General features: G+C 42.6%; 1 protein-coding gene across 3 annotated transcripts in view; it reads left to right on the top strand.

Annotated features, from left to right (window-relative positions):
* Positions 1-23,164, top strand: part of SLC6A11 (solute carrier family 6 member 11) — a 310,046-nt gene that overhangs the window by 121,389 nt on the left and 165,493 nt on the right. For all 3 annotated transcript variants that reach the window (XM_030207198.1, XM_030207197.1, XM_030207199.1), the window contains one exon: positions 14,366-14,498. In XM_030207198.1, coding sequence (XP_030063058.1) covers positions 14,366-14,498 — 133 coding nt within the window. The remainder of the gene's footprint in view (positions 1-14,365; positions 14,499-23,164) is intronic.

Genomic DNA, 23,164 nt, shown 5'->3' with positions numbered 1-23,164 from the left:
GCTTCCTGGACCTCACTGATCAGGAATGCCTTACTAGATACCCCTTTGATAGGGCTGCATTACATAACTCCTGTGAGCATCTACAACCCCTCCTCCAAGTTAGGACTTACAGGAATAATCCATTGCCAGTCCATTTAAGGTCACAACCTCCCTGGCTTGTTTTGCCACCAGCGCTTTTCAGTCAGTGCTAATAGTCAATGCAGCCCATACCTACCCTGCTATCTCCAATTGTCTTGCCCAGTTCCTTGATGCCTTCCTCACCCACACCTCACAGTATATTACCTTCCCTACTACTGCCCAGGCCCTCTAGAGCAACATGGCTCAGCAACATAGCTGAGTTCTACTGCTTAGACTGCTTCCCCTTAGTCATAGGCCTCATCAACTGAACATGTCACTGACCCCCCTCCTCCCCCCAGGCACATGAGGACAACTATGGGAATAAAAAATCCTATCACTCTATGAACATGCAGGTGGTGTGTGATGTCCAGGGAGAGACTGTTAATGTGTATGCTCTGTATCCGGGGTCCTGCCATGATGTATATGTACTACCGCATTCGGGAATCTACCACAGGTTTGACCAAGGGGAGATCAGTGGTGGCTGGCTCCTCGACAAGCAGTACAAGGATTCTTAATCTCCATACACACTCCCTCCTCCTAACATCACCATACTCCCTCTCTCAAGATGCCCCTAGAACCCACATCTATGACCCAAACTCCACAAGGTGCACATACCAGCTAATATATACCCATGTCTGTGATTCCTGCCCCCCCCCTTCACAGGTTACAGAGGCTACCCCCCCCCCCATGTTTCCCATTGTCCACCCCCAAAATTAGGCAGAGGAGAAATAAAATAAGAACCATAATACCACCAGGACCATCATGGAATGAATCTTTGGCCAGCCGAAAAAATAGATTTAGATGCCTCAACCATTCCAGAGGGGGGCGTCTCTACCCCTAGACAAGGTAGCCAAAATCTTCATGGCCTGCTGCATGCCTCACAACTTTGCATAGTAAAGAAGACATACCCTACTATAGGACACACAGCAACAGCAAGACCAAGGGGATGACAACATTCTCCTCCCCCCACTGCCTACAGAGTTGACCAGGGACCACACAGCATGGGGTCCATGCCAGATAGACTCATACAGATACATTTTCTGTAATGGTAAGTGTAGTATTTATTTGTGCTTACCATATCTTATATATACACCACCATCACCCACATCACCACCCTGACTCCCAAAGCCAAGCCCCATCCCCACCCCCTCAAACCTGCGTCAGCACCTCATACACACCACCACCCCCTCTCCCTCCTTCTACCACAGTCACACACCCACCCTCCCCCACAACCACCTCCATAGCATGGCATTTAGGTGGCTCTCAACCCTACTTCATCCTTCCCCTCCCCCATTCCTTCTGAAGACCACCTTTCCCTCTAGCTGCTGGTGATGATCCTTGCCTTGCATGAGCAAACACAGTGTAAGAATCCTCCCCTGTGCTGCTCCCATTGCCCTCAAAGTCTTCAGTACATGCAGCTGCCTCTGCTACTCCACGGAAATCTGGCACCTGGTTGGCCCTGTGGCTGACCTGTTGCTAGGCTCAGTACCCAGCAATGCAGTGTCTGCTGTCGCTGAGGGACCTGGCCACAAGGTTGACACACTGGCCTAGGATCCTGTGAGTCCCGTCCTTGCCCGCTTGGATGACAGTTGATTGTCCACAGTTGAGGCAGCTGCCAATAGCAAGGAAAACTCTCTTAAAGGTATATACACAAAGGAGCATCTTCAATAATATGTGCAGCAAAAATAATTTGTTTTGGGAGTGTGCAAAAATTTAGGGCTCCTTTTACAAAGCTGTGCTAACATTAACAGCGTGCTGAATGCAAAGAAGCCCATTGGAATAGAATGGACTTCTACGCATGTAGCTCTCCGTTAATTGGTAGTGCAGCTTTGTAAAAGAAGCCCTTTCACTTCAGTAAAGCTTCCTCAGGGGCTCTGAGCTGCTTCCCCTCAATTCTAAAAAATAAAATCATATCAGCTCAAGATAAAAAAGGGAACAACTTTCCATTCATTCCATCCAGCCTATGGTTCACATACTTCAATCTATATTCTGCATTATTCAAAATGACGCTGAAACGTCACATGCCATTGCCTTTGTTTAAATACTCCATTAATATCATATCCATTTCCAGTTGGAATTTGCCAAAATACAGAAAAGCATTCATAAAGTGCAAACAAAATTTGTCAAACGTGCATTTTCAAAATTATTTAGATGTAATAGAACACATCAATCTATTGTAGAATTCAATCCTTGCGGATCTAATGTGTTCAATTTAAAAATCCATCGTGATTCATAGCAATGTAATTTCATCTTTTGATCTCCTCCATCTCTACATGTTGTTCTTGTTATCTATTGTACAGCATTGTAATTCCTCAAAACTGTGCCCAAACTGCATACAATGTCCCACTGTAGGCTCCTTAATATTTGTGTGTCTTATATTAGACCTGTGGAGAATGAATCTAAGATGGATCTAAGATGACTGACTAACCAGCAGCTCGGTGACAAGCTCCTCGAACCCAGGGCCAGCCCCAAAGATCCTGACCACCCTCCGGGGTCCTAAGCAGAACCATCAGGAGCTGAGAAAGTAATCCGAGACTCCAGCAATGCCCGGAAGGAAACAGAACAGCTGGGATCTCCTCAGATGGACCAAGCTGAGCTGAGCTGGAGCACATGAACAGCATGGCGGCTGACACACACATTTGCTGGGATCGAGTCCATCATGCTCAGACCCTGAATGGTGCACCTGGCAGAAGGGAAGGTCGACCGAAATCTAGAAAACTCTGCACAGCATCAAGGAGATGGGAGATCTCCCCCGCTGGGTGAGAGCAGAGGAAACATGCTGCTGAAGCTCGTGGTAGTAGCAACGTGTCTGCCTCGCTCCGGGACCTGGTGAGCTTGACAGCGGAGGCAGCAGTGAAGTGGCAGGCACCATGGGTGACTGCTTGGAAGAGCACAACCCCACAAGATCTTCTCTTCCCGGCTCCCAAGGCTGATCCAAGACAGGGCAGGAGCGCTTGAGCAGGGAGACTTGGGCACCGCGGGTGATCGCTTGGGAGAGCACAGTCCCACAGGATCTGCTCTTCCCGGCTCCCAAGACTGATCCAGGACAGGGCAGGAGTGCTGAGCAGCAGAGGACCTGGTGTGAAACCAGACAGCCGATGAGACTGGCAGAGACCTCCTCAGGTAATAAAAAACAAAATCTTGCAAACAAAAGCCAATCAAACCATTTTTGCCTGCACATCCCTACTGGCTATTTATGCGGTGATCCTCACTGGTGCAGGAAACAGAAGCTATTTGCAGCACTGACCTCCACTAAAGTCACTCCAAAGCTGCACAACCTGGGCAGTAAGGTACAATTTTACTTGAATGCCAGCGGGCTACACACAAACTGTAACCTATACAGTTAAACATTTACAATAGTGAATATCAAAAACAGGTTAGTACATGAGGAATGAAAGGTTGAAATCTCAGCCCACCTGATAGACATGGAAAGAATACTTTAGACTTGACACAGAACCTAAGCAAATCTAAGCAAAATCATTTACTTCCTGACACTTCCTTTCTTCCTCCTCACCTATTGTCCAACATGTGTCTCTATAGGCCTATCAAGGTAATATTGAACAGAGGCCATTATGGTAACATACGTAAATACAGAAGAAAACCAAATGGTGTCACGCAAGCCTTGAGAAAAGTGTATATTCATGTAGACAAAACTTCTAACTTGAAAGTAAGCCTACTAAATGCCAGATCTGTTCGTAATAAGACGCTACTGATACATGACCTAATTGTGCAGCATAATTTCAATGTGTACTGTGCTGCAGAATCATGGCTCCTAAAATCAGACTCTTAGTAGTGGTTAGATAATACTGCCCTAAAGAATATAAATGGGAATGGTCATGCAGGTCATATAAAAGAGGAGGAGGAGTGGTAATATTAAAAAAAAAAAAAAAACAACACTGTCACTTAAACTGCTTGGTGCAGAATCATCCAAATTTGCAGAATTCCTAATTATAGAATGCACATCTATAGCATTCTGCTTATTCTACTGTCCTCCAGGAAAAATAACTGCAGACTGTTCACAATTCTTAGAATTTTATCGACTTTACCCATTGATCTACAGAAAGTATGAATATTAGATGATTTTTAATGTACCAGGTGAATTGTCTATTGATGAGATATCGCCACAACAAATGTCATGGAGAATAATACTAGAGCAATTACAATTCAGAAAAATCATGAAAGACTCAGTAAGTAACATATTAGATCTAGTATATTTATCACCTGACTTATTCCAATCCCTGATCATATCCCCCCTGTTGTTCAAGAAGTTCCATGGTCAGATCACGCTTTACGAATATTTGAATTCTCAAGGAAAGATTCAAAGAGTGAAAAAGAGATGTGTCAAAATGCTACAAGCAAGGTCCAAATTAGAGCTGGCAGATCTAAAAGCTTGCCTAGCAGATACATTCTCAGTCAATATGGACAAGAGTCAAAATGATATGATTGACCACTGGACCAAATCAGTAACAGATGCCTTAGATTAGGTAGCACCAAAAAAAGACAATAAAAGTGAAGAGCTCAGGAGAGACCTGGTGTTGGCTTACACCACTAAAACAATGAAGAAAAGATCTAAGAACAGCAGAAAGAATATGGAAAAAAAACAAAACAATAACTTGGAGACATATAAGATTAAAATGTTTGAATATAAATGATTATGGGAAGAAGAAAGGAATACGTACTTGAAGGATAACATTAAAGCTTCTCTAAATAAACCCAGAGAACTGTTCCACACGGTGAACTACTTAATCGAGGGAAGGAAAGAAGAGTCAGCACAATATGTTGATCCTCAAGATTATGCAATGTGACTACATCAGAAACTTAACACGAAAAATTCAAACTCAGAATCTTTTGCTCTGGTTCTGCCCATATCAAGGGTAGAAGCAGTGGATAATGCTTGATATTCATTCCGCATAGTAGATGACAACATGATAGAGAAATTGGTGAAGAGCTATCACCCACCAGAGGTCAATTAGACCCCTGATCTTCGACAATATTTAGATCAATGCCACAGATAATTGCACCATTTAAAAAAAAATCTTGTGAATAAATCTCTGCAGGAAGGTGTACTGGTAGATTTGCTTAAAGAAGCAACTGTTAAACCATTATTTTAAAAAAATCATCACTTGATGGAAGTATAATGAATAACTACAGACCAATTTCAGCAAAAATTAATGAGAAAACTATGTTGCATCAACTAATGGAGTTTGTAGAAGAAAATCATCAGTTAAATGACTTTCAATATGGCTTTAGACCGAGCCATAGTGTGGAACTTTAGTTGCTATCAATACTGGATGAATTAAGGATTTGAATAGGCCAGAACACCAACTTGTGCATTATCACACTGGATATCACATCAGTATTTGACACTTTTGACCATCAACGCCTGCTCACCAAGCTTTCAGACTTTGGCATTGGTGGGCAAATCCTATCCTGGTTTCTCTCATCCTTACAGAGAAAAAAGTTCCATGTTAAAATACTAGACATAGTTTCCACTAGCTTCCCAATCATGTGCAGTGTAAAGCAAAGTTCAGCCTTCTCAGCAGTACTATTTAACTTATTTATGGCATGCCTAGGAGATATTTTCCAAGATTTACACATATCATATAAAATATAGGCAGATAATGTACAGTTCATTATCCCCATTAACAAACACACACTTATTTATTTATTTATTTATTTATTAGGATTTATTTACAGCCTTTTTGAAGGAAATTCACTCAAGGCGGTTTACAGTAAGATGGCACCTAAAAAATCAGCACAAAAAAAAACCTGCTTAAGCGGTATTCTATAAGCCGCGCCTAAAGTTCAGCCCAGTTTATAGAATAGCACTTAAGAATTATGGTCATGCTTAAATTTACGTGCATCTATTTGCACTAGTGAAAACATGGTGCAAATGCTCATGCCTAAATTTATGCGTGGAGCACTCTTATTCTGTAATTACGCATGTAACACAAAACCATGCCCCTGTTCCACTCCAAAATGCCCATGGCTGTCCCCTTTCCATGCCCACTTTTTCAGGCCATGCATAAATTTTAGGCGCAGATCATAGTAATAGTAGATGAGGCAGATAAAGACCTGTACGATCCATCCAGTCTGCCCCACAAGATAAACTCATTACATAAGGTATGTGATAATTCATATGTATACCTGGTCTTGGTTTGTCCTTCCCATTTTCAGGGCATTGACTGTAGAAGTCTGCCCATCACTGCCCTTGTTCTAAAATTTATGAAATGTAATGTCGAAGCCCCTGAAAAGCTCCACTCCTGCCCGTACAAATCTATTCAGCCACAATTAGGGCACATACTGTAGAGGTCTGCCCAGTACTGGTCTTTTTCTCCAACTTCTGAAGCTGAAAGTTAATCTGTCCAGCCACGATCAGACTATAAGAGTTTGCCCAATACTGGTTTTACTTCCCAATTGCCAGTGTTGCTTTCAAATCTCTGCTAAGCTACGTTGGATCCATTCCTTCTAAACAAGATTCCTTTGTGTTTATCCCGTGCCTTTTTAAATTCCGTTATGATTTTCATCTCCACCACCTCCCACCAGAGGGCATTCCAGGTATCTACCACCCTCTCCATGAAATAATACTTTCTGACATTATTCCTCAGTCTGCCCCATTTCAACCTCAATTCATGTCCTCTAGTTCTAGTGCCTTGTTTGTGCATTAATACCTTTCAAATATTTGATGTCTGTATCATATCACCCTGTTTCTCCTTTCCTCCAGAGTATACATGTTCAAGTCAGTAAGTCTCTCCTCATACACCTTGCAACGCAAATCCCATACCATTTTCATCACTTTTCTTCGAACTGCTTCAAGTCTTTTGGTAAGATACGACCTCCAAAACCGAACACAATACTCCAAGTGGGGACTCACCAATGACTTGTAGGAGGCATCAACACCTCTTTTCTTCTACTGGTTATACCCCTTTCTCTGCAGCCCAGCATCCTTCTGGCCATGGCCACTGCCTTGTCGCATTATTTCATCACCTTCAGATCCTCGGACACCATCACCTCAAGGTCCCTCTGCTGAGCCAAGCTTACTAATCTCTCCCCACCTATCTGGTACATCTCTTTTGGATTTCTGCACCCCAAATGCATCACTCTGCACTTCTTGGCATTACATTTTAACTGCCTTTAACTTGACCATTCTTTTAACGTTTGAAGATCCCTTCTCATGGTTTCTATTCCAGGGTATCCACTCTATTGGCTATCTTCGTATCGTCCGTAAAAGGCAAACTTTTTCTTCCAATCCTTCGGTAATGTCTCTCACAATTATTAAACAGAATTATATTAAACAGAATCGGCCCCAGCACCAACCCCTGAGGCACTCCACTAATTAGCTTTCTTTTTACCGAGTGGATTCCATTTACCACCACCCTCTGCCGCCTGTCGGTCAACCAGTTTCCTAGCCAGTTCACCACTTTGGGTCCTAAGTTCAGCTTTCTCAGTGGGGGACCGTATCAAAGGCTTTGCTGAAATCCAAGTAGTTTAGATCTAGTGCATGTCCTTCATCCAGATCTAGTCAAAGAAGTCAATCAGATTCAATTGTCAGGATTTTCCTTTGGTAAAGCCATGTTGCCTCGGATCCTGTAATCTGTTGGCTTCTAGAAAGATCACGCACCTAACACCCAATTATATCTAATTAGTGCCAATAATTGCTTGTTAAAAAGCCAATTATTGGTACTAAATGGCTTGTTATTCAATTGAATTGCAAATGCAAATCGGAACCATGCCTATATTTGTGCATGTAATTTTTGGCAACCTTTATAGAATCAGTGGGATAATGTTTATTTACAATAATTTCTTTTCTTTTTACCTGCATCTCCCTAGATTCAAAGAAAGTACAATTAAGCTTAAGAATAGTACTCTTAGCTGAGACAATAGGGGATCCTCACTTGTGTCTGAGCTTGTGAGCTGCTAGCCTTAATAGAATAATAGAGCCAAAGCACTTCATGAGGAATTGGCGATAGAGGTGGCAACAGCAGAGATACACTGAATGAATCAATAGAGCGGAAATTCAGCTGGCAGTAGAGTGTATAAAAATGATGCTGTTGATTCAGTATTCCTGGCCAGGGGAGAACCAGCTGGTGGTCAGAGATAACAAAGAAAATGCAATATATTTCAGAGCAAGGGAATTATTTACAACATTTATTGTCATGTGTCATAGAAAATAGCTGTGATTGAGTTATTTGTGTTTTCTTTGTTTTTCTTGCTGTATCACTGGTTGGTGATACAGAACAGAAAATTCTGGCATCTATCTTTCCATTATTTCTCAGTGTATAGTCTTCAGCTCATCATTTATAAAAGTGAAAACCAGTATGAATTAGAAATCATTAAGATTCTCCTTAAAGAGAAATAATTTTGCATTTATTGAAAGTTTTTCTCATATGGAGGGGGATAATCGAACAGGGACGATCATCTCTAAGGGCGCCCATCTCTACGATCAGTGCCACAAAGGGGCGGGGCAACCCATATTATCGAAACAAGATGGGCATCCATCTTTCGTTTCAATAATACGGTCGGGGATGCCCAAATCTCAACATTTAGGTCGACCTAAGAGATGGTCGACCTAAAAGTTGAGATCGTCGACCTTAGAGATGGGCGACCTCGGTTTTCGCTGATAATGGAAACCGAGGACACCCATCTCAAAAACGACCAAATCCAAGGCATTTGGTCATGGGAGGAGCCAGCATTCGTAGTGCAGTGGTCCCCCTGACATGCCAGGACACCAACTGGGCACCCTAGGGGGCACTGCAGTGGACTTCACAAATTGCTCCCAGGTGCATAGCTCCCTTACCTTGTGTGCTGAGCCCCCGAAATCCCCCCCCAAAACCCACTCCCCACAACTGTACACCACTATCATAGCCCTTAGGAATGAAGGTGGGCACCTACATGTGGGTACAGTGGGTTTCTGGTGGGTTTTGAAGGGCTCACATTTACCAGCATAAGTGTAACAGGTAGGGGGGATGGGCCTGGGTCTGCCTGCCTGAAGTGCACTGCATACACTAAAAACTGCACCAGGGACCTGCATACTGCTCCTGTGATGGAGATGGGTATGACATTTGAGGCTGGCATAGAGGCTGGAAAAAATGTTTTTTAATTTTATTTTATTGGGTGGGAAGGGGTTGGTGACCACTGGGGGAGTAAGGGGAGGTCATCCCCGATTCCCTCCGGTGGTCATCTAGTCAGTTTGGGCACCGTTTTGAGGCTTGGTTGTGAAACAAAATGGACCAAGTCGTCCAAATGCTCATCAGGTGGACTTCACAAATTGCTCCCAGGTGCATAGCTCCCTTACCTTGTGTGCTGAGCCCCCGAAATCCCCCCCCAAAACCCACTCCCCACAACTGTACACCACTATCATAGCCCTTAGGAATGAAGGTGGGCACCTACATGTGGGTACAGTGGGTTTCTGGTGGGTTTTGAAGGGCTCACATTTACCAGCATAAGTGTAACAGGTAGGGGGGATGGGCCTGGGTCTGCCTGCCTGAAGTGCACTGCATACACTAAAAACTGCACCAGGGACCTGCATACTGCTCCTGTGATGGAGATGGGTATGACATTTGAGGCTGGCATAGAGGCTGGAAAAAATGTTTTTTAATTTTATTTTATTGGGTGGGAAGGGGTTGGTGACCACTGGGGGAGTAAGGGGAGGTCATCCCCGATTCCCTCCGGTGGTCATCTAGTCAGTTTGGGCACCGTTTTGAGGCTTGGTTGTGAAACAAAATGGACCAAGTCGTCCAAATGCTCATCAGGGACACCCTTCTTTTTTCTATTATGGGCTGAGGACGCCCATCTCTAAATCATACCCCAGTCCCGCCTTTGGTACGGTGCCGACACGCCCCCGTGAATTTTGGTCATCCCCGTGACGGAAAGCAGTTCAGGACGCCCAAAATCGGCTTTCCATTATGCCGATTTGGGCGACCCTGAGAGAAGGACGCCCATCTCCCAATTTGTGTCGGTGATTCTTGGAATCACCATTGATCGAAACCTCACTCTTGATACCCACGTGCAAAAAAAAACGACGAAAAAGATGTTCTCCACCATGTGGAAACTTAATAGAGTAAAACCTTTCTTCTCGAGATACATCTTCCGTACCCTGGTACAGTCAATGGTAATAAGTCATCTGGACTACTGCAATGCACTGTACGCCGGGTGCAAAGAACAAACAATCAAAAGACTCCAAACTGCCCAGAATATGGCCGCCAGACTCATATTTGGAAAAACTAAATATGAAAGCGCAAAACCCTTAAGAGAGAAACTCCACTGGCTCCCACTTAAGGAACGCATTGCGTTCAAGATCTGCATGATTTTACACAAAATCATTCATGCAGACGCCCCAATCTACATGCTAAACCTCGTGGACCTACCTCCCAGAAATGCCACAAGATCATCCCGCAAATTTTTCAACCTGCACTACCCCAGCTGCAAAGCACTTAAATACAAGCAGTTGCATGCCACTACCTTCTCTTACATGAGCACGCAGTTATGGAATGCATTACCTACAGACTTGAAAGCAATCAACGAAACAACTATCTTTCGAAAATCGCTGAAAACATTCTTCTCCTACAATTGAGAACATATAGCCTCACTAAGTCACTTCACCAACCACTCAAGTATGAACGCCCACCTTCTATAACTACCCTAATCACTCTCCTCCCACTTCTCTCTTCCCTTCCTTGATTGCTACACATTACTAACTGTATCTGATACCATGAAATGACAATGTTAACAAATCTATGTAAGCCACATTGAGCCTGCAAATAGGTAGGGGAATGTGGGATACAAATGCAATAAATAATAAATAATAAGATGGGCGCCCTTCTCTTTCGAAAATTCACCTGTTAGTCACTCCCATGATTATGAATTTATGTAAACCCCAGGTGCTATTTGCTGTTCCTTTTCAAAATTGTACATCAAGATCAGTGTAAATAACTGTGAAGTACATACTGGGAAGGAGAGTTCTATAAATAGAATTAGTTTTAATAAAATATAGAATCATTTTACTTCTAAAAAGTCCAAAAGATAAAGGGGCTTTTTTTTTTTTTACTAAAGTGTGGTGAATTATCCAGATTTAAAGTGGCACTTATGGGGGATTTTTAAACATATTGTAGTGCCCAGGTCCACCTCTCCATCAGTACTGCAGCACCATTCCAGGTGTATTATCATTCACTGTTCACCGAGTTCATGCCAAGGCTCTAAACTGAGCCAGTCCAGGTTTTCTGCTTATATTTTTGCCCAAAGCAAAGCAAAAAAAACTCCCAACAGCTAGAAATTTGTAATTATTTTAGTTCATATACTCTACTTATTCTTGAAGGATTTTGAGGCCTAATCCTTCAGTCTCAGACAGTTCTACTAATATGGCTCCCGCTCCTGCAAGGCCTACAGCCCACCTCCCACTCCAGTTTTCTTGGATGCTGTGGGCCTCCCATAGGGCTGCTACAGAAAGTTTTATATCATTCAACTCCATTCCTGGTTCTGGGCTGGGTACTCCTAACTTTGGCTTTGGCTCCTAACCACTACTCAATTCCCCTATCCTTGTTCCTTCTCACCCAGTACTTTCCTCGCCCTTAATTGTCTTGTCTGTCTGTATTTTTAGATTGTAAGCTCTATCGAGCAGGGACTGTCTCTCTGTGTCAGGTGTTCAGCGCTACGTGCGTCTGGTAGCGCTATACAGATGTTAATAATAATACTCCTTCTTCCAGATGCTTCATGTCTTCTGGTTCTCTGAGGAGTTCACAGCCCTGCTTCTGCTGCTCCCTTTTCAATGCCTTATCCGGGTTTGTTGGACGCTGCCACTTGGAGGACACCTCTCTCCAGCCTCTCGTTGGAGATATGATGTATTGTTTTGTCAGCCAGGGATATTGAGCTTCTTCTCTCTCACACCCTCTCCCTGTCCAATGGGGTAAATCAGTGCATGCAATCAGTAAATCAGTGCATGCAAATCCAGTTGTATTTTGGATTTGCACACACAACTTAATCAGTTAACAAGCCAACCAGCGCTGATAATTGCCAGTTAATCAATTATTGGCACTAATTGGCATTCATTAGAATTTACACACAGAACTTTCTAAGCATATTCTAGAACGTGATGAGCATAAATTCTAAGTCGCATAGTTGAAAAGAGGGAATGGCCGTGGGTGTTTCTAAAACCTGTGCGCATTGTTATAGAATTCACCCAGTCCACACGAAATGTAGGCATCAGCATTCACACCAAGTGTACACTAAATTTTGTCGCATGGACAGGCACTTGGCATATTCTATAAACCACCCGTGGAAATGTTGGCGTATTCTATAAACCACCTGTGGAAATTTAGGCTTATTCTATAAAGTACGCCTAAAGTTAAGTATACTTTATAGAATACGCCTAGGCGTATTTCATTTCGGCACCAATTTTGTAGGTGTGACATATAGAATCTAATCCTATATGTGCATATAATGCACACACATTTACACTAGCTTTAGTGCGGGTATAAATTGCTATGTTTCAATTTGAAGTGGTGGTGGGAGTGGCTGTGCTAACACTATCTAATAATTCATGACTCCCCCTGCACTGTAAAAAGGAAATTAGTATGCCTTTCCAAAGTATCCCACAACTTTGATGTCAGATGTGATTAACAGGGAGGAAAAAACCTCAAGGTGCTGTCAATTATGGTCCCACAGACTACGTAGCGATCCTGTTGACCAATTCCTTGGTCTTAAGAGGATCTACTACTACTACAAATCATTTCTATACTCCTCATCGTGGGCAAAAAACCTCCCAAAAGTCACAGCTGAATGCAGAAGAGAAATAGTTATTGGGGAAAAGTTCTCCTTAATTCTAACTCTCCTAGATATTGCTGCTATTTGTCAGCTAATTCCAAATCTACATGAATCAAACAAGACAATTTAGCTTGTAAAGGTCGATCTGCTGTTATCCACGGTTGCCACAGCTCCAGTACCCCCAACCAACGGTGGCCAGCGTTTCGCTGTGCTCTTGTCAAGCTCTGTTTCAATTTGCACACTGTTGAACTGGTTCTACAAGTCTATTCTATAAAGGTTTAAAATAGGCATCTTCTTGGAATCTAAACATAGGGCTCGATATTCAAAGGATTAATGCTCCTAACTTTGGGTTCCTTTTACTAAGCTGCTAGCACATGCTGACCACAGTTTAAAAGGACTTATGTGGAACACGCTCAGGCACCCTGCGGTATGTTTATATCTGCATGTTAAAAATATATATATTTTAAAATTCTTTAAAAGTTTAGTAAGTTCATAAAAATATGTTTTAATTTTTCCATGAGGGGGTGTGTCTGGAAAGCTATTAAACCATTGTCCAGTGTAACAGTGATGAAAAAGCATATGTGGAAGAGAATTATGACATAGCATATGTGTTATACTCCTTTCCATTGTTTACAATCCACAGCCTTAAAAAAAAGATCCTGTTGAGAATCTTGCAGATTAGTAGGTTTTCAACATTAATAAGTAAACTTTCCAAGAATAGCACAATTTATGTACAAGGCCTTCCAGTGGAGATGGTGGAGATGAAGAAAGAACAGAAACAGAGGCGTACTGTGATCAACAGGATGCTTCCAAAAAAATCAAAGAGATGTCTTCTTGCTTTTTTGGAAGCATCCTGTTGATCGCGCTACTCCTCTGTTTCTGTGCTTCCCCTTGTAGTGGATCCAGTTTCCCCACTTTTGTGGTTGTTTTTGGAGATGAAGAAAGCACAGGACGAGCACATAAGATCTCATAGGGAGAGGAAGAGCTAGTAGATGGTAAGAAGGGGCAGACTGGATAGAACATATGGCCTTTGTCGTAATTTTCTCTGTGTCTAGTTTTATGAGACTTCAGATTTTGCAAAACACAATATGGTCAAAGAAGAGACCCTGGTATCTTTTTAAAGATTGGGTAGAGGTGATTTTATTTAAAAGACCTGAGATGGAAGCTTACTTCTGCTTGGTGACACACGCAGCATCCTTCACCCTATGCTTTGAAGCTCTGCCTATGAGGCATTGTAAGAATGATGTGCTTTAATACCTTTATAACTCATGTCACCAGGGCAGTTGTTTAGCTCATTTCTTTTTGAACTGTTTGATGCTAAATATTTGGTTTTATTTCATCTTTATTCATTTACATCCATATATTTATGTCTTTGGATGATCTTGTCGGGGACTACATGGAAACATAACTTTCAAATAGTGCTTCTGCATGGCTCAGAGTTTTGCAATGTGTTGCTGTGTTTAGACGTTATTCTGTTGTCTTTTTGTAGACGCAGGGTGCTAGCCATTTCAGATGGGATTGAACACATTGGAAATCTGCGCTGGGAACTGGCCCTCTGCCTTCTTGCTGCCTGGACTATCTGCTACTTTTGCATTTGGAAAGGAACAAAGTCTACTGGAAAGGTGAGAGTCGAAATCTGAGGTCTTCCAGAGAAGGAAAAGTAGACTGCTGATGAGAAACAGATTGTTTTGAAACCTGTAGGTGCATGGCAAAATTCACCTTTATGCACATGTTGTGTTATATATATTAATCTGCACGGGCATCTTGGGAGCACACCCAAATTTGAGTGCACAAATCTGGGTGCCACATATAGGATCCAGGGGATAGTGTGTAAATGCAAGGGGATGCAAACATGGGTGGGACTTGACAGGGCTCCTATTAACTTACAGATCTATGTGTTGTGTAATAGCAGATGCATAAATGTATGCCATAAGAACATACGAATATCCATACTGGGTCAGACCAATGGTCCATCTAGTCCTGTATCCTGCTTCCAGCAGTTGTCAATTCAGGTCACAAGTACCTGACAGAATCCCAAATAGTAGCAAGATTCTTGCCGCTGTTCCCAGAGACAAGTTGTGGCTTTCCCCATGTCTATCTCAATAGCAGACTATGGACCTTTCCTCCAGGAACTTGTCCAAACATTTTTTTAAAACCACGTTAACTACTGATTCCATATCCTCTGGCAACGAGTTCCAGAGCTTAACTATTTGATGAGTGAAAAAATATTTCCTCCTGTTGGTTTTAAAAGTAGCACCATGTAACTTCCTTGAGTGTCCTCTAGTCTTTGTACTTTTTGAAAGAGTAAAAAATCGATTTACATTTACTTGTTCTATACCAGTAAGTATTTTATAGACCTCTACCCAGTGGCATACCTGGGTTGCTTGCCACCCGGGGCAGGTAGCCACTATGCCCCCCCTGGTGCACCACTCACCTCCCTCTTACCCCAAAGTGCATCACCCACATCCCCCTACTCTGAAGTGCATCATCCTAACCTCCTTGATACTCACAACCTGGGGGTGCATGGAGCAGTTACGCGGCTGTTGGTGTCCCCTGCCCCGGAACAGGAAGTGACATCAGAGGGGGCATGGAACCGGAAGAGCCGACAGCTGTGTGACTGCTCTGTGCATCCCTTTGCTGCCTGCACCCGGGGTGGACTGCCCTCACCGCCCCACCCTTGGTACGCTACAGCCTCTACCATATCCCCCCTCTACTGTCTCTTTTACAAGCTGAAAAGCCCTAACTTCTTTAGCCTTTCCTCATATAAGAAGCGTTCCATCCCCTTTATCATTTTGGTCACCCTTCTTTGTACCTTTTCTAGTTCTGCTATATCTTTTTTAAGATACGGCAACCAGAATTAAATGCAATACTCAAGGTGAGGTCGCGCCATGGGGCAATACATAGGCATTATAATATTCTTTGTCTTATTTTCTATCCCTTTCCTAGCTTGCTATACTGGGTTGCTCTAGTATTCTATAATGGAATCTGAGGGCCCAGATGCTGTTATAAATATAAAGGGGCATAATCGAATGAAAACGTCTATCTCCATGGGCGTTTATCTCCGAGAACGGGTCCGTGAAGGGGCGGACCGAAGTGTATTTTTGAAAAACATGGACGTTTATCTTTTTTTGAGCTGGGCGTTTTTGTTTTTCAGTGATAATGGAAACCGAAAGCGCCCAGCTCAAAAACGAATAACTCCAAGACATTCGTTCGTGGGAGGGGCCAGGATTCGTAGTGCACTGGTCCCCCTCACATGCCAGGACACCAACCGGGCACCCTAGGGGGCACTTTTACAAAAAAACAAAACAAGGTAAAACAGCTCCCAGGTGCATAGCACCCTTCCCTTGGGTGTTGAGCCCCCCAAATCCCCCTCAAAACCCACTGCCCACAAGTCTACACCATTACTATAGCCCTAAGGGGTGAAGGGGGGCACCTACATGTGGGTACAGTGGGTTTGGGGGGCAGTTTGGAGGGCTCCCATTTACCAGCACAAGTGTAACAGGTGGGGGGGGATGGGCCTGGGTCCACCTGCCTGAAGTCCACTGCACCCCCTAATAACTGCTCCAGGGACCTGCATACTGCTGCCAGGGAGGTGGGTATGACATTTGAGGGTGAAAATAAAAAGTTATGAAACGGCATATTTTGTGGTGGGAGGGGGTTTGTGACCACTGGGGGAGTCAGGGGAGGTCATCCCCGATTCCCTCCAGTGGTCATCTGGTCATTTAGGGCACTTTTTAGGGCCTTATTCATGGAAAAATAGGGTCCAGGAAAAGTGCCCTAAATTCTCACTAAAAATGCATATTTGTTTTCCATTATCGGCGAAAGGCGCCCATCTCTGATCGCCCGATAACCACGCCCCAGTTCCGCCTTCACCACGCCTTCGACACGCCCCCATCAACTTTGTCCACATCAGCGACGGAGTGCAGTTGAAAACGTCCAAATTCGGCTTTCGATTATACCGCTTTATTCGTTTTTGTGAGATAAACGTCTATCTCCCGATTTGGGTCACAATATAGGCGTTTTTCTATTTCGATTATAAGCAGGATAGGCTCCCACTTCATTATATCACGAAGCTTAAATGGAGGCTCTCAATTATAGAATTGCCCCCATTACCAATATTTCTAGTATATTTCTTCCTCTTTATTTTTTTGTCTCCAGTATCCTTACTCAACCCCTATGTTTTGCCAGGCTATAGTTAATAAGTATTACCTACATTTTGCAGTGACAATGGAGATATTTTGCTTTATTGAATAATTTCAAAATCATCTTTCTTCAAAGTCGGTACCCTTTTCTGTAGTATGTTACAAGCAGACCATGTATTAAAAGCTGGGGAAATTGGCTGTCTGAAAATCCATATCTTTTGGGTAAAAAAATATGTCTAGCGATCTACAATGAGTATACGATGTCCTGGGGAAAAGTAGAAGGGCTCATCAGTAGGGCTAGATGGGGGAAGCAATACAATGTGTGGTTTTGCATTTTTAAATAATGTGCTATCAAACCAGCTGAGCAAGCACACGTTAAGCTGAACTGAACATTGGAGTGTGTGGTTTTTTTTTTGTTCTCTGTAGCAGAATTGCAAAACACGTTGGACCAGACTGGGAAGCTCTTCCCAGCTAATATCTGAGTCCTCATTTTTAAAGATAAGTTTTGATTTTTCACAATTTTGTTGGACAATGTTGTTTGTTTATATAAAACAATACTAAGAATGTTTTTATGCCTATGATAGATATTTATACCAAAGTATCTTTGCACTGGTATATTCTGAAGCTTTTCCTCCTTCACTTCATAAAATACCCCCCGCCCCCATGTTTACTAAGCTGCACTAGCGGCTGCTGTATGCTAATTCTGACACAGCCCATTCACTTTGAATGGACTATGAGGCAGATGCACTAAACGTTTTTCATCGTTAAATGAGCCCTCAGGGAAGAATTTCCTATCCTTTCCATGCACTTAAGCCTATTTTCCGACGACAGTAGCAGCTAACGAAAACGGAATGGAGATGAGCAATTAGTGTGAAAACCCCATTGAAACGACATGCACTAACCTTTTCCGATTGCCTTTACGCAGGAAAAAGGCAGGAAAACTAACGAGAGGTCTGGACCTCTCGTTAGGACAGCTCTGTGCCAGGAAAAAGTGTTAATTGAAAAAATAAACAAACTTTGAGCCAATCCCAGCGCATTAGCAGAGCTAAAAGCGCTGTGATTGGTCCAAAGGACCTCAGAAAACACATAAAAAAATAAAAATAAAAAAAGGATCGGGAGGGGGCAAGGGCGCTCATCAGGAGCGTCCTGTACGGACGGCCTTGCCCCCCCCCCCCCGCTGCTCCCCACTTTCCGCCGCTCCCCCACCCCGAAAAAGCAAACTTCTAGAAGCCCCTGCCCCCCTCCCTTCCTCAGTACCTACGTAGGTTACTGACGTCAGACAGGGGCGGGCCCAGGAGGAGAAAGACGCGCCATCGCGAAGGCAGGCATCAGCTGATTCAGCGTTCTTCTTGCCCGTGCAGCGCCTTCGGACAGAGGAGAGAGGCGCTGCACGGGCCCGGTAAGAGGAAGGGGGGCCCGATGGAGGAGGGGAATGGCGGCGACGACCCCAAAAGGGGGCGGGGCACGGACGGAGGATGTCGGGAGGCGGAGCACAGGTGACAGAGTACTGAGGAAGGGAGGGGGGCAGGGGCTTCTAGAAGTTTGCTTTTTCGGGGTGGGGGGAGCGGCGGAAAGTGGGGAGGGGGCAGGGGCTGCTAGAATTTTGCTTTTTCGGGGTGGGGGGAGCGGCGGAAAGTGGGAAGCAGCGGGGGGGGGCAAGGCCGTCTGTACAGGACGCTCCTGATGAGCGCCCTTGCCCCCTCCCGACCCTTTTTTTTTATTTTTGTTTTTATTTGGGAGCCATGTGCTTGCGATTTGACTGTGTTGTGACTGTTTGTGGCATGCGCAGAGCAGCTAACATAACGCTTGGCTGCTCTGCGCATGATTTGGGGGCCGATTAACGATGTGTATTGTGATTCTTTGATACATTGTACGTTTCACTACCGATCTCAGCATGTGTGACTTTTTTTTTTGGTGCATTTTTTGTTATTTTAAAATCGTTAGGGACTTTAACGATTTAGATTTTTTTTACGTTTGGTTGCTGCATCTGCCTCTATGTCAGCATTGTTGCACAGCAGCCACTAGCGTGGCTTAGTAAACAGGGGGGGTAGTGATATCTAGAGAATTATACTTTGGGTATTTGAGTGTCACTGACCTCTTTTGTTTATTATTGTTTGACCCTCTAAATGTAGACACACCTAAATGTTATGCTAGTATATTTTAAGGACAGTTGGGTGCTCAAGTGTCTATAGAAAACTGGCTTTCACCTCTCGTTACCAGGGCACCAGAATGGACATATCTTGTTGTAGAATTGCTTCCTTTCCCTCAAATTCTATAAAAATTGTATGCGTAAAATTGGGCATACGCCCAAACTTGTGCACGCAATTTAATTACGTACCAAGCCAATTAGTGCCAATTTTAACAAGCAATTATTGGCACTAATTAGATTTAATTAGAACTTGTGTATGTAAATTTAGGCATGGCCCCAAAAAGGGGGCACACAAATGGGATGGTCAAGGGTGTGGTTTTGAGTTATATGCATAATTATAGAATATGGGGGTGCCACACATAAATTGAGGCATGGGCATTTATACCATGTTTTCATTGGTGCAAATGGATGTGCCTAAATTTACAGGCATAACTGCTTTAAGCACGGTTTATAGAATGACGCTTTTTGCGATGACATTTTTTTTGCACCATATATGGAATCTACCCCATTATGTTTGTGGGGAAAATGCTTACTGTATAGTTCTCTAAAAAATCATTTCAAAGCATTTCTGAATTAATCAAGTATGATGTCTTATATAGTGAAAATGCACACACACATACTATGAGAAACCTGGCTCTGAAGGTATTTGAACATTCATTATTTATGACCTTAATACAAGGGGATTCTGATTGGAATAAAGCCCTTGGCAATATCTCTGATGTTCAGAATGTTTGACCTCCCGTGATAATCTGCAGCTTAAATGAAACATCTAAGGACAAAGCTTGGGCTGTTTAGCCTTCTATAGCCCTTATCTCATTACATTGTGCATCAGGATTAGAGTATACAATACATCTCTCATGGAGGTTTCACTGAATGAAATATGTCTAAAATGTAATTTAATCCAATCTTATAGGCAGACAAAATTTATGAGAAAAACATCTATATCTAGTCAACTCTATCACAGCGATGCTCTCTCAAAAAAAAACAGCTTCACCTCTGACCTCAGTAGTGTGCGGCTCATCAATATGTACCTTACTTAATTGGCAAAACTTACACCCCCACATCATCATCGGTTATTATAGTGATTATTTTTCATCTTTAACTATTGAATATACGTTCTTTATATAGCAACCTTTAGCCAATATAAATTATTCTTTCAATTTTTAGAGAAAGCAATATTATCTTTTAGATGTAAATTTTTGCCCAGGGAATGTCTTCTGACATGGCCTATGTTTCACTATATACAAATAGCTGTCTCAAGGAAATGCCCTGCAACCAGAGAGACACAATTACTAACGTGAACTCAATGGAAGAATATACAAAACATCCTAGCAGTTAAAGATAGGACTGCTATTTATGTGGTCCTATTTTACCAATAAACCCAGTGCTGAATATCGGCACTAACCAGCTATATTGCAACACGAACATATCTAAACCTGCACTACCCAAACTGCAAAGGCCTTAAATACAAATCAAGCTACGCATCCAGCTTCTCCTACATAAGCACACAACTGTGTAACGCACTATCAAAGGCCTTGAAAATGATGTACGACCACCTGAACTTCCGGAAATCACTAAAAACTAACCTGTTTAAAAATGCATACTCTATCAATCCAACTTAAATGCCTGATCTCTGCAACACAACAAAGTGCCTGATGGACTGAACTCAATTCTTCCGCTGTACGATTCATTAATGTGGCCATGCCACATGAACTCTATCTTACCATAACCTCACCATGTAACTGTTTACACTGGAATTGGCGAACACCTTTACGGTACTATGTAAGCCATATTGAGCCTGCAAATAGGTGGGAAAATGTGGGATAAAAATGTAACAAATAAATAAATAAAATAAATATAGTTGGATAGCTGCTGTGTGCTAACTGCAAATATTCAGTGGAGGTAACTGGCCAAAACCCACTGACAATTAATGGTTAGCTGGCTAAACACTATTTAACTGGTCAGGAGCTATTACTGGATGGTAAATAGCATTGAATATCAGGGTGTTAGGAATAAAATAGGGCCTGAGGTAGGTTACATGCAATAGTAATGTTAGCACATGCCAGATATTAATAAACAACCCTCTTATGCCTATGTTTACTAAGGCACGCCATAGGCGCGTTAGTGTTTAATACGCATAAACGGTTTACGCGCATTAAACGCTAACGCGCACATAGACACATATAGACGCATTAGCATGTAACGTGCCTTAACTTTAAAGGCACATTACAAATGCTAATGCACCTTAGTAAACATTAGATAAATTTATTTGCTGAGTAACGCTTGCCAACGTATAGGAATTTTGTATGGTATAAAACTGCACAGCTGAGAGGCCACCTATTGTAACTAAAAATTGTTATTGACTTTCTGTTGCATTTGGTTATAGAAGCTCCTTAAGACTTTAAGAACAAAGGAATCATTTTTATTTTATTTTTTAAGAATTATACACGTTTTGTAACACAGCAATTTCTTCTAGCTCCCAGTGGCTTCCTGTTCAATTGAAACCAGGGCAATGATCTGATTTGCAATTGAGGGATTTTTCTATCATTTCATATTTCCTAGTGCCCAACTTGTTTTAGTCATTGAGTCATTGAGTCATTGTGGTAACCGTCTGTAGCTGGGATCCATGTATGAGGCAGCTATGTAATTATGGGCCTTATACCCAGCCACTAGGTGTCACTGTTGTGCCATAACTGCTCCCCTCCTCCTTTACCACAGGGCTGTGAACAGGTGTCCTTTTACTAAGCTGCGGTAAAAAGTGGCCTGCGGTAGTGTAGGCGCGGGTTTTAGGCGAGCACAGAATTATTTTTCAGCGCGTCTGTGAAAAAGGCCTCTTTTTTCCCCAAAAATGGACGTGCAGCAAAATCAAAATTGCCACGTGTCCATTTTGGGTCTCAGACCTTACTGTCAGCCATAGACCTCACGGTAAAGAATTTAGGCGGTAATGACCTACGCGCGTCAGATGCCACTTGGACGCGTGCCAGAAAATAAAAAATATTGTCCAGATGCACGTAGTGGACGCATGCCATAAATGAAATTACCTCAAGAGCCACATGGTAGTCAGCCGGTAAGTCCATTTTGGCGCACGTTGGGCGCACGTAGGCACTTACATGGCTTAGTAAAAGGGGCCCCCAGTCTGTTAATCCAGAGTATGAAAGACGTGAGATGGCAACAGAATCCAGATCCCTCTAGGCTAACCCAGAAAGTTCTATCCTAATTTATTCATAATCCTATTTACAGGATTGAAATAGTAAACTAGAGACTTCCAGATGCTCTAAACTAAACGTTAATCTATTCTGGAGATAGAACCATTGACACTGGAGCATTTATCTAGTATTTCCAAACTAAAGTGTCTGCATCGGTGATATAAATTCAATTTACCAGTTAAACCACTGACTTACCAGTATAAAACTAAACTGAAATGTAAGGCTGTTATCTGTAAGTGCCATAATTAGAAGCCTGAGGTGGCAAAAACCTATGATCTGGAATTGGCAAAGGAGATATTGACCATTTTTGTTGTATGCTTTCCATGGATCTGTGGGTTCCTGTAGATCTTCAGTCACGAGAGGATCGTTTTCAGTTATTGTGAGTTTCTGTATAATGGAGTAACAGTATATAATATGTCTAGTAATAAATATTTTTTGCACAGTAAATATGCCCTGTGCTCTTTAAGATAAGCTCTGTACCCTACATAGGGATTCCTGAGTGAAATGAACTCATGAGTGTGAAAGTAGAACCGCAGAGTAGTTCACTATTGTATAAATAGTTCCTCATGAAATATTTATACATGATTCCCAATCATCATTTACTTGTCTTCAGATTTAAAATTCTAAAAAGGTTACAGCACTATTAACATAATCTTCATAGCTCATCATCTTCAAGATCCCTAAGGGGACTTATTGACAATATTCCCATACTAATGTAAGTAAATGAGAAGGGATGAATAATTTTATTTTTTTGACTTTTATTATTTATTCAATGCAAACCTTTGTATAGT

This window comes from Microcaecilia unicolor, chromosome 6 (assembly GCF_901765095.1).
Source record: "Microcaecilia unicolor chromosome 6, aMicUni1.1, whole genome shotgun sequence".
NCBI lineage: Eukaryota > Metazoa > Chordata > Amphibia > Gymnophiona > Siphonopidae > Microcaecilia > Microcaecilia unicolor.
This window is presented reverse-complemented; position numbering and strand designations above follow the sequence as displayed.